At 40.7% G+C, this 12,448-nt stretch overlaps 1 protein-coding gene and 1 long non-coding RNA gene across 8 annotated transcripts in view; one reads left to right on the top strand and one right to left on the bottom strand.

Moving 5' to 3' along the window:
* The window catches only part of CYLD (ubiquitin carboxyl-terminal hydrolase CYLD), a 138,644-nt gene that overhangs the window by 60,368 nt on the left and 65,828 nt on the right, over nt 1-12,448 (bottom strand). For 4 of the 6 annotated variants that reach the window (XM_065424527.1, XM_065424526.1, XM_065424529.1 and 1 more), the window contains 3 exons: nt 6,305-6,549; nt 6,079-6,211; nt 588-665 (listed from right to left, as the gene is read on the bottom strand). In XM_065424527.1, coding sequence (XP_065280599.1) covers nt 588-665; nt 6,079-6,211; nt 6,305-6,549 — 456 coding nt within the window. The remainder of the gene's footprint in view (nt 1-587; nt 666-6,078; nt 6,212-6,304; nt 6,550-12,448) is intronic. The other 2 variants (XM_065424528.1, XM_065424530.1) reach the window with 2 other exon arrangements.
* LOC135896164 (uncharacterized) overlaps nt 6,519-12,448 on the top strand; it is a 92,146-nt gene continuing 86,216 nt past the window's right edge. For both annotated transcript variants that reach the window (XR_010562610.1, XR_010562611.1), the window contains exon 1: nt 6,519-6,621. This is a non-coding gene — a long non-coding RNA (uncharacterized lncRNA). The remainder of the gene's footprint in view (nt 6,622-12,448) is intronic.

Here is a 12,448-nt window from a genome sequence, read left to right as displayed (position 1 = left end):
CCTCGAGTACGTGACGGAGTAGTGGCACTGGCTAACACCCCCAGGGTTCTACTAGGAAACATAAATACCCAAGAAAGTAGATGGGGAAACAGCGCCATGGTAGCTCAATTGTAGAGCATCGCACGCATAATGCGAAGGTTGTGGAAATCGTCCCCCACCTGCGGCAAGTTGTTTTTTCATACACTTTCATTTCCATTAATTTATTGTTTTTTTATTTCGTTTATTAAGCACAAGTAATTTCCCCTATGTTGTCCTTGATGTCAGTGTTTGTTGGCTTCTTAGATACCCTGTATCACAGCCGCACAAGCGAGAGTGTTAATGCCTTCTCTGAAAACAAGATATAGTTTGAGGAGTTGCTATATTTTCTAAAACCTCAGCAGAAAGTTTTTTAGCAATGCAGGAGAAAAAAAAGTTCTGAGAAGAACAAGATAACAAAAGATGGCAACAGTGAGTTAAGTATTGTTTGCCATTGGGAACTTGTAATGAATTACTGAACTAAACAGGGCATAAGACGTTACACAGCAGCCATTTCACCTGGCCACAGCGTTCATTGTACAAACATTTACACATAAGATTTAGTAACTCACCTTGAAAATGGCTTGATGGAGGGAATTTGAGCCTTCGATCAATGTGTGAAGTGTAAAAGCATGAATTTCCATAGTCAACTGCAAGTCACAAGAAACAAAGTTATCAAAAGGCATAATTTTCTCCACAAGAACATATGTAAGTGGGACCTGGTGAACGTTCTTCATCATCTGTCAACATAACAAAGATGAAAAGGAAGAGACAATCACAGGCGCTGTCTATTGACTTTATCTTTAATGTAAACACGTGGTCAATATACACAATCACTCCAACACAGCACGAATTTAAGTTCTTAAATCAGGTTTAATCACATGTGACATGTGCAATACTGTTGTACAAGGTATCGGTTTTAGTTTTGTTTTTCCCACTTTGGTAGAATCCCCATTGTATATATAGGCCACATGTTTGCATTAACGCTTCAGTTGATAGACAATGCCTGGGCTCATCTTTTCTTTTTCATATCTGTCTGTTGTGTTGACAGATCATGAGCATATTCCGACTCGCCCAGTTCTCGCTACTTGTGCAGAACATTCTTCACAGCAAAGTGGTTGCTCAAGCTAGTTGGTGAGGCATCTTCGAGGGTGTACAGTGCAATGGTAACAACAGGGACAAAAGCGCTCGCCCGTGTCTCCTTTTTTGTCCCTGTAGTTACCATTGCACTGTACACCCTCGAAAATTATTCACAGCATGCTGCCAATGAGCAGCCATTTCTAACCTAGCAATCACCTAAACCTGTTCTATTTTAATGCAGAGGTGTGCTACGGCAACCTTTCCAATTGACTTTCGTCCAAACATCTTGCGTCAGCGCAATGTCAGTAGTGGCATCGCTCTCTTTTAACTTCGTACACTCAAACTACTTAGGGGGGTGTCCTGGAATCCACATTAGACTCTGTGTTCCATTTATTTGCATTCCATTCCCTAGAATAAATGTGACACAAATGAAAAATTTGTTTTTCCAGTGATAGCATTATCAATATTTTTTTTCCCACTGAGATCACTGACATACAAGCATTGCAGAATGGCTGAAAGGTGCTTGGATATAGGTATGAACTACAGCGAATAGCATTAGCCACATTCACACCACAGCCCCTTGTCTCTGTGGGAGGTTGAGAAGTTATGCAACTATACCAGATGTAGCAAAACCTTTGGACAGCCCAAACATGCATTGTGTCGCATAATGCGAAAAAAAAGATGAAAATATGTTCCACATGCTTTTATGTTTCCATGTGGATGCATTATAAAAATAAGAGGGATGACTAAATGTAAATCCCCTTTTTCAGACAGTTTGGACATTCTACTTGGATGATAGTGTACCATAATGTTCAAAGAAAAGACTGCACACCATACTCAAAATCAGTCATTTACAAAGCAACCATTTTAAATTATATAAGCATCTGTTTCACCCTATTAATGAATGTTAAGCCTTATAAATCCCTGTGAGAACAGAAACAGGCTATGAGCAGGCAGAAAACACCGTTTACTGTTCATAAAAAATGTTCATAAAAAAGCCCAATTGTATTGCACGCAGAGGGACACTAGATACAAGGCAACGAAGCCTTTGGGAAAATGTTTCCAGCCTGATTGCTTCCAAGGCACATGCAAATTAACACATCTAAATGTACAAATTTGCAAATTATTCCACCTTGCCAAGGACTATTACTCACATGCACCTTCTAACATTACAATCATTCTGTGATCACAAAAAAGATTAAAAACAAAACACCATAAATTTCATTATCAAAATTTCATGCACAAACTATTGTTTCATACATTCTGTTGGAAAAAGATATATAGAAAATACAGAGAATTGCAGGGGTACATAAATAGAATGCATATTCGTTTTCGGATAAGCAGATCCACAAAATAAATGGTATCATGAGCGTGTCATAATAATGGAGCATAGTGTGTTTTTACTGCAGTCGTGACATCAATATTTCATGAAAAAAATTCAAAAGCATTTGTTCGTCATATTTCATTCGACAAAATGGGACTTTGATATGTGTGTTGTATATCAGTGTCCTAATCTTTAAGTGCGATGCCGTTATCACGTCTTCCCTAGTATTCATACTATGTTTGTATCGTGTGGTTATATTATATGAATAAAGATTACGAACAGGTATTACATTAAACCACATGAAAAGTTGCTCGTATATTGAAGGGAACACCATCCATGTGTCTAACGGCTTTCTTCTGAAGCACACACAACTGGTGTAAATTGAATGACGTACAAGAAAGCAGTAGTTCAAGTTGAACAAAAGTAATGCGTCGTGTAAATCAGTAATTTCGTATCAGGTGGTAGAAAAAAATGAAATCTAGCCAAAATGTCGGCAGTCCTTGAAAGTTTGGTGATAATGTGTTTAATATAAGTGTGACCCAGCACATATGCTTGTGGAAGTATAGACCGAGTGTACTAAAGGAGTCAACAATCTCTAAAGGCAATTGACCAAGCATAGGATTTTCTGCGAGATACCGGTGACTGTTTAGAAGTAAAAAGAATTGCTTTAGTTTTGCTTGCATTAACTTTTAATGAATGTAGTCCACTCCATGTCAAGAGGTCTTGGAGGCATTCATTGATGCTTAAATGAAGTCTTTTAATGTTGGTTCCGCAAAATACAAGAGTCATGTCATCCGTGCAGATTGTGCAAGTTGCTTTTTGGTAATGTTAGTGACATCACTAATATATCAATTAAACAAGAGAGTTCCAAGGATGCTGCTTTAAGGAACACCAGCATTTATCGATTTCAGAGTGGCTAAGTTGTTGTTTATAAAAACGCTTTGTTTGCAGTGTTTAATATAGAATACTTTTAGTAATAACGTTAATAACATTTTTTGGTAAATAGTTTTAGTAATAACGCGTCATGGTTAAACCTGTCGAATGATTTTGAAAGATCTCACATATTCCAATAACAAACTGTTTTTCCTCAAATGCCTTTAGAATAATTCATTTTTGTGTTAAGAGGGCATCCTCCGTCGATCGACTTTTGCTAAAACCTAACTGACATTCATTTATCAAATTGAATTTACCTACGAAAGATGAAATCCTAGAAAGTAACAGTTTCTCCATACCTTTAGAGAACACTCATAGAAGAGAGATTGCACGGTAATTGGCCAAGTTATTTTTGTCTCCACCATTAAAAACTACAATAACTTTTGATATTTGCATTTTTTGCGAAAAAGTTCCCGTTGAGAAGGCTAGATTATAGATATGAGTGTACTGAAACAATTAAATCTGCTACGTATTTTATAGGTTTTATTTCTAAATTATCTATGTTTAAAGCTGTGTTGTTCCTAAGTGAACAAAGTGTGACGGAAGTTTAGATTTGCTCGTCAGGTTTAGAGAAAGGCTATTAAGGTATTTTTCAACCATATTAGTTGCATCATTATGATGAGAGCTTTGCACTAGATTCAGGAAAAACATATTGAAAGCTTATGCCAGTTTAGTACCATGCACTGATTGATCATTTAATTTTAGTTGGGTGACATTGTGACTGGCATTGTAACAATTCAAAGGGTAATTAATTTTATTTTACATGGCTTCAGGCTTATAACTATGTTCCAACAAAGATATATTGTGCAGGTATTCGCATTTCGCATTATGCAGGAACGTATTATATTTCTCTGTTTTCTAAGTAGTTCCCGATCCTCAAGGCTGAGTGTGGTTAAAATTTTTTTGAAGAGCTTGTCCTTCTCCTCGGTTAGGTTGAGGCAATAATTAGTTATCCAAGGTTTACGTGATCGTGCTTATTTCCAAATAAGTATAAGTGCAACTGCTTTGATATACACTTTTTAAACCGGCATAAATATTTATTATAGGCTTCAGCACATTTTTCAAGTCATAGATGGCTTCCCGTGCAATATTTATCAGTTTAGCTCGAAAATTGTCGCATGAATGTTGATTAATGTTTTGTAGTTTTCAATCTTACATAAGTACTTTTTAGTGTCCTGGTAGAGGGCTTTTATAAACAAAAAAATAGACAAGTGATCAGTAACTTGTGAGGCAAGAACACCACCCATAGTGTCACTAGGAGCCAGGCTTATTAAGAATAAATAAATTAAGTGCCACTATTAGTGGTAATACGGGTCTAACACTGAGTCTAACACTGAACGAAACTTGTGTGAGAGGGACGAATTCAACATATCGATATTGTAGTCATCACCTAAAATAAGTGTTAGTTTATTTTCAAATACGTAGTTAAGGAATGTTTCAAGGTAATCTATGAAAATTGAAAAGCTCCCGCTAGGATGGTAAATTGTAGCAATGGCATAAATTATAGGTTTGACCGCAAGACTTTCAATATCATTTGATACAAAAGAAAACTGATGAAGTATGTTACATTCGAAGCTTTTCTTTAAGATGTACTAACGGTCTACGACCACATCTGCAAGTTATGTTTATAAAAAATGCTGAATAACCTCGATGCCTTATAATGTCTCTGTCTGATGTGAACCATGCCCCCGTGAGCATTACAACGTCAAAAGTAAAATTAAAGCTTTCTAATAGAATAGATAGTTCATCTGTCTTATTACATGCTGATTGCACATAAACACTGCCCCTTCCGGTGGCAGTTGCCAGCCTGCTCCTCGCTTTTCCTTTCCTGTTACCTGTGTATATGTGTGCAAAACAAATAATAATAATAATAATAATAAACAAAGTTTTCAAAGAATGCTTTATCCATGTAAACTGATTCAGTGTATTGCTTTAGTGTCCCCTTAAACTGCATCAATAATATACACAGTAACAGTAGGAAGAAGCGCACTGATCCAAACCGCTTTCTTGATTGATGTCAGCTAATGGTCTAATGACGAAATGACGAAATATAGCAACCTGAAAAGAGTAAGGAGAAAGCTTCCGTTGAAAACAGAGTGCTTGAGATAAAAAGGTGACTTCGTGCTCCGCTTGCGAGCTCTGCATGCTGCGCACGACTGCAAAATTTGGCTGAAATGTTCACAGCAGTGTATGCTATCTGCGGACTGTGTTTTTTCACGAAGCCAAAGGGGTGGTTCAGGAGGCTTTTAAGCTGTACATTTTTGTTTTCTTTGTTTGGTTAATTTTTATAGTGTGAAGAAACCTTAATGCTAGATGTATTACAACAGAACCAAGACTTGTTATGAAGAGTTATTTCCAAGAAAGCATTATATATGCAGCCACACCTATACTTTTGAACAAACCACGGGCAAGACAAACCAAAACATCCATATCCTGATATTCCAATGGACCCTTCAAGAAACTAGCATAGACAAAGCTTCATGCCAGATTTTTTTCCTTGATAGTATTGTAAGAAACTCTATGGCTTAAACTAAATGCTTGTTTGGTGTATTTAACAAACGGGCCAAAGGTCTTGCAAAAGAATTGCCTTAAACATTGCAATGCATAGTAAACATGCAAAGTCCATAATTAATAATGCAATGAAGATTTTCCTAATTAGTCACACCTCACTTAAATCTATACCTGCACTTTGTCTGCATGGCTAAGTTATTACAGTGCCACTGCACCTGGTGCCTGTTCTCCAAGGTAGTCGTCTGCTTTAAGAAGGCCCAGCAGGGGAATCAATGATGCATGGCCAAGTTGGGCTTCAAAAAGCTGCCGGTCACGGTACTTTCCTGTGCCTGTGCCAACCTGGTTGTCCTGTGAGCAAAAAAGGCCAAGTGCCTGAAGGCAAAGCACTTCACAACACAGGGTGCAGGAAAACTGAATGTACATGGAAGACTGCACACTCACAAATTCCACACCAACCATCAAGTCTTCACTGGTATCATGCAGGTGGCCCAGCCATCGCACTGTGCCATACTCTGGGCCATGGTCGCTCACCCACACCACACGGTCGTCGATTCGCAACGGTGAGGACTCCGGCTCACAAAAGTCCCTCAGCCTCTCTTGGTGCCATGGAGCAGGGTCACATCGAGTTATTCCTGATGAGAGTGATTTTTTCTTAGATGGAAGACGTGGAACCACAGAATTGTGCCCTGCAGGTGCAAAAGATGAAGCCATATTAAAATCAGCTCCAGTGGTATAAGAAAGTCACTAGAAGCCACCAGGTATGCATAAATCGTTCAATACTATTTCTCCTTAAATTTAAAACTCTCACATTGTTTATGAGAAGACTGGATTACATTTCAAAAAAAACTATTTTTCTAACCATGTTTTTGCATGCGATTTTCTTATTCGAAAACTTTATTATGTATATGTATGGCTTACCTAACCCGTATATATAGGGGTATGTGAATGTTCAAAACTTTCGAATGAATCTGAACTTGCCGCAATTTCCTTCTTTCCTTCCCTCCTCTCTCTCCCTGTGATCTTTGCTTTCCCCTATCCCATTCCCCCGGTGTAGGGTAGCCAACCGGACGTTATTCTGGTTAACCTCCCTGCCTTCTTCTTTTTTCTTTCCTCCTGCCCTTCCTTCGAATGAATCAAATAGTGTCCTACTTGAATTGGTCTTTGAATCAAATATAGATACCATTCATAAATGCAAATATTTTTCAAATACCTTTTGAATATTTCAAAACGTCAGTTGTACCCGATTAAACATAAAATTGGAGCAAAAGTACTGTAAATTTTTCCTCCACAAAAATAGCATAGACATAAAACATGAGAACTTCCGTAGTGGAGCAGGCTATGTCACTTTGGTAGCCATACTTTACAGGCTATACAGTGATCAGTCGCACTCTCTGAAGAGTCCTGTGCATGTGAAGAAACTACTTGTTTGCTCCTAATCCTCCATTTGTGCTTTTCGATATTTGATTCTATTTGCTTCTGACACAATTCGATATGTATTTGATTCAGTCTCAAAAATCACTATTTGTGCCCCCCTACATATATTTAAAGGGGCCCTGAACCATCCCTCAAGCTTGGTGAAAAAACACAGTCCGCAGATAGCATATGCTGCTGTGAACATCTCAGCCAAATTTTGCAGTCGCACATGGATCTTGCAAGCGGAGTGTGAAGTCACCTTTCTCTCAAACACCCTCTTTTCAACCGGAGCCTGCTCCTCACTCTTTTCTGGATGCTTTATTTTGTAATATAGCAGATTTCCATTAGCGGCTGCTATTGGCCAATAGCTGACATCAATCAAGAAGGGTGTTTAGAACAATGCGCTTCTTCCTACAGTTACTGTCTGTATTTATTGAGACATTTTAATAAACAGGCTGAAGTAAGTACAAATCTGCTTTCAAATTTAGATAATTATGTGCTTCCGGAAGAAGCAGACTATCATCTGCTCACGCTCGGTCATGGGCCACCTGCACAGGAATTAAACTTTGGCCACCCTGCTTATCGGTGCCGTAGCCGTCAGTTCTCGCTAATTTCGACTAGTTTTGAACACTCAACTAGCCTCAAACCACTCAAAACTTAAGGTCAGTCCACCCACAAGCTTGCCAGCACGGGCTCACTCCTGGCCACTCCTGGTTAGATGCTTTGGCAGACTTCACTTCTCAATGGGCTACTGAGAGCGCTTCAGCATACACAAATTGGATGTGGCTACTATCCGTCAGTCAAGCTGGCATAGGGCAAAGCTGGTCCGCACCACGTAGCATAGCCAAACAGGAGCACATGAGCGCAAGCGCACACTCTAGCCTTGTGCACAAAGCAAATGCTGCAGCTGCATGTAGCTGCAGTCTGCTACATAGCGTAGATATCGCGGCCGCCGCGGGGTGCCGCAACGAAGTCACTGGCTGAGTGCAATGTGGCTCACTGGGGACAACCACATTTGGCACGTCGTAGGCACCAAAATCGGAAATAATGATGTCTACATAAACGTCCAAAATCAAATTTGAACTGCATGCCAAGGTGACGTTCAGTAAGCCGAGTGTTGTGAGCACACCCTGCTCTGCCGTAGCCTTCGCAGTGCAAATCGGTCAAGGAGTGGAAGCACCGTGAACGGCATGTTTGATATTAAATAACTCCACTTTTTTTAATACACTGAAAAACTTTTGCGGGCAAAGTATTTCTGAAGTAGTCTAATTTAACTTCAAATGCATTGCTTGACTTCGTTAAAAAGTGGTTCACGGCCCCTTCAACACACATAACATGGGAAAAATAAATTCTTTTATTGAAAATACACAAGAAAGCTTTTAATAATATTCTCTGAACAGTGAAACAAGTTTAAACTTGTTTCACTGATTGTATGCACGAGTGCTCAAGCTCAGCAGTAGGCAGTAGAATGCGCTAAAGCACAACTCATTCCCTGCAAGCAGAACAACAGAAAATTGCAGAATGGACAAGTAGGGTTCATCCTTGGTGATATCAGTACAAGCTGGCAAAATGAGCACAGCTTGGAGGTTTAGGAGTTGATGAGAGTAATGTGGAGGCATCGGCTTGAAGGTGCAATGTGATAGTGCCACTGTTTGTATCATGTGCAACAGTGCTGTAATGTGCCCCTGCCTCCTAAGTCTTTGGTTTTTCATGCTGACACATCACAAATTATACATAAACTGGATTTATAAAATACTGCTGACAAGGGAAACCAAAAGATTAAGAAAAATTCCACTATAAACGCTCACAAGCTATGTCAAAAATAGCTTTAGAAATTACTGCCTTTACCATGACATCACTATGACACAGCACATGTCACAGTGATGCTCCTTGTTAATCAAGTTAGCTGCTTTCTCCTGAGGCTTTGTCATGATCAGCTTCATAAAATTGTATGTCCAAGTTTTAGCAACGTAAATAATTTCAGGTGCTACTATATAACTTTTTTGTTATATTTAAGTAACATGTTGTGGATGGACTTCTCATGTTGTGTATACTGTGTAACGCCATAAGAGCACGGCTTCTAGTGCTGAGTTACAGGGAAGGAGGGTGCTAAAAGGGGAAAGCCATAGTGGCTGCAGCCCAGCCCAGGCCTCGATGCCCATGAGTGGGATAAGAAGGGGTCCCATTTAACAAGACGGTGAAAAAGCCGATCCCCTCCCTTCCTGTAACTGGCTTTAGCTGCCATTTCTCCATCCTGCCCCAATGACCTCTCATGTTGGCATGATATTGTTACATTGAAGTGAAGGAGACAGAGAACGTTGATCGCTCTGAGGACAACGAAAAATCAACATAACCTGGCTGGGCTCTTTAGTTTCATGAACGCTATCTCTTTTTGAAAATACATCCTGTAAATAGTTTTATGTGCATAACAATATTTTTCACCTCAAAAGTCATCGCTGAGACGAAGCAAGCCATAATTCTTTCTTCACCTTAGAATATGCTCTGCGCATTGAAACCATAACAAAGCACTCTCATGAAATAGAAACCTGACGGCAACCAAGCACCACAGGACTGAAGCCATGTTAATTGCGATAACAATTATATGGACACTCCAGGTGCATTTTCTACATTGCCGCGTTGTCCTGAATAAAGTCCAAGTGCGAGGAGAATGAGCAGCCCGCGGGCCATATGTTTGTGATCACATGGTGCGTTGCAGGTGCGAGACCAAGCCAAGAAGCATTATGGCTTGATCAACTCCACTACACTCCATTTCACAAGTAATTTGCAGCACTTTGGAAGCTGCAGAATGCCTTAGCCAATAGGAAGGCCGATTGCCCTTCGAGATGTGTTCATCTGCACCGCATCGTCTGCTCTTCGCCACAGTAATTTGTGATATACGACGTGCATGCGCAAAGGTCCAAACATGTCATGCACTGTATCGCTCAAATCTATCATGTACCAAACAAAAATAAAAATCTCTAATCCGGCCAATATACAGACAGTTACACCAGGAGCTACATTCCGCTGTGCAAGGATATTATCTGTGTACGCCTCATACATTCGGCAATGCTGCAAACGACTTGCGACATGTGTTGTAGTGTCCCTGTATATGCTCCTAATGTGTTGGCTTAATGCGCACCATCTCTCCGCGGCCCTAATGGAGGTCATGTGATCGAGCACGCGAAGCCCCATTAGACCTAGTCATATGCCGGGCTTTGGAGGCGCAGTTGAAATTGTGAAGCAAGCGGCGGCAGGAAATGTTCAGTTTAGGACACAGCGCTGGTGCTCCTTATCACGCCAGCATAGTGACACTGATTTCTCGGGGCTGTTCACGTTTGTCTGTGCATGTATGACACCATGCTTGTTTAGTTAGTAAGCGAATGTTTGCTGCAGCAAGGTGCTCCACTTTTTGGCTGAAACTGCTACTTCTTATGTATTATAAATATTATGGTTTGCACTGCATATCAAAAGAAATTCGGTCACTCCTCATCATGCCGAGCCTAAAAGCTCGCGTTCTGCCTAGCGTACAGTCACGAGCAAAAGTTTGGAGACCATGTCAGCAGAAAAAAAAATTTAATATCTTCTAAAGCACCTCCATAGCCTGGAATTGGTTTAATACACTGTACTGGTCAAACACATGCACGTATGCTTGCGCTCTTGATTTCAGCCAGAATTCCCAGGCTGCTTAGAACTGTATGTACATGCAATCGGGACACGTACAAAAGGGGCGAAGTGCAAAAACATTTGCGTACACAAATGTGCCCCATGTCTAGAAGAAAGAGCGCCAGGATGAAATGAACGTAGTGGCCAATTTCTAGTCATAGTAACAATATATAAAGTTAGAGCAGCAACCTTCGAGTCAAGATGCGCTCAGAAAAATTGCCATTCCTATATCATGTGTCGACCCTGAAAGGTGCCAAGGATGGTACAAAATGAAATCAGCCGCCTGAACAAACATGTTAAAAATATTTACTCCTCTTCAATCTTGGTTTCTCGGCTGGGAAAGCTCAAGAACATGACAGCTGCCCAGCTCGCAGCAAATAAATTCTTTGGCCGCTTTTCGCCTGTGCTTGCATTCCCCGAGTGCCCAACTGCACTGCCGCAGCGGGGACAAAGGAGCACCGATGCCCCACGCAGCTTAAATAGAACCAAGTTGATTCCGCTCTGGAAAGGCGAGTGTAGGAAGACAACGAGGACGGCGGGGTTGTCGAAAATTAATCCACAGCGTGTGGTTTTGACTGCACTGTGACCTCTTTCATTGGAGAATATGCATAAATGCAGAAGCAGCAAGATACCATCTGCGATAGAGCAGCACCGACAGGTGAACTCATCGCAAATTACCAAACGTCCATGCCTCCTAAAAGGTCCTATGTAGAGAACACATGGCTGTCCAATTATTCGATCCTTTTAATGTATCAGCATTCTCAAGCTACTTCACGCACTTTCGGGGACCAAGTATCTACAGTCAAATCTCGATATAATGAATCACGCGGGACCGCCGAAAATCGTTCGTTATTTTGAAATATTGATGTAATGAAAAACTTGCAGTTATAAGCCAATGGTCAAACCTAGGAATGAAAGTGACGTACCGTGGCAGTAGGCATGTATGCAGACAAGCATACTCTCAAACAAAGATGTTTCACTCACTTCAAAGCTGCTTTATTTGAAGAAATCAGTGATTTTCTTCTGGCACGTGCAGCAGGCATGACCGATTAGGAATAATGCATCTACATCTTCCACTTTGCGCAATACCTCATCAGGTACGTCATTACACCGAGCGATGAAAGTGCGGACTTTGTTCATGTGCACTAAAACATCAATGTTTGACACGATTTCATTTTCTGTGTTCGGTGACTCACAGTCGTCTTCCTTCGAGTCGCCATCACTAGAGACGTCGCGAACGCAGTTAACAATCTCTTCGGTTGTCAAGACTGCTGCCGTTAGTGCTGCTTTGTCACTCTGCACGTAGTCGAAGGAAGAGATGGCAGGCAGCAGTTCCGCAACCTCGGTCCACAGGTCTCCTGGGTTGTTGTCGATCAGCTCCAGGTCACCTTCAAGCTGCACAGATGCTTTGACAAGCCCTGCTTTTCACCAGCAGTTGCTAATGGACGCCATCAAGTTCCACCAAGCTCCCATGAGCATTTCCGCTGCCTGACGAATATTGATTGCAGT

Source organism: Dermacentor albipictus, chromosome 1, assembly GCF_038994185.2.
Source record: "Dermacentor albipictus isolate Rhodes 1998 colony chromosome 1, USDA_Dalb.pri_finalv2, whole genome shotgun sequence".
Taxonomy (NCBI): Eukaryota; Metazoa; Arthropoda; class Arachnida; order Ixodida; family Ixodidae; genus Dermacentor; species Dermacentor albipictus.
Note: the sequence above shows the minus strand (reverse complement) of the source record. Positions and strands in the feature narration are given on the sequence as shown.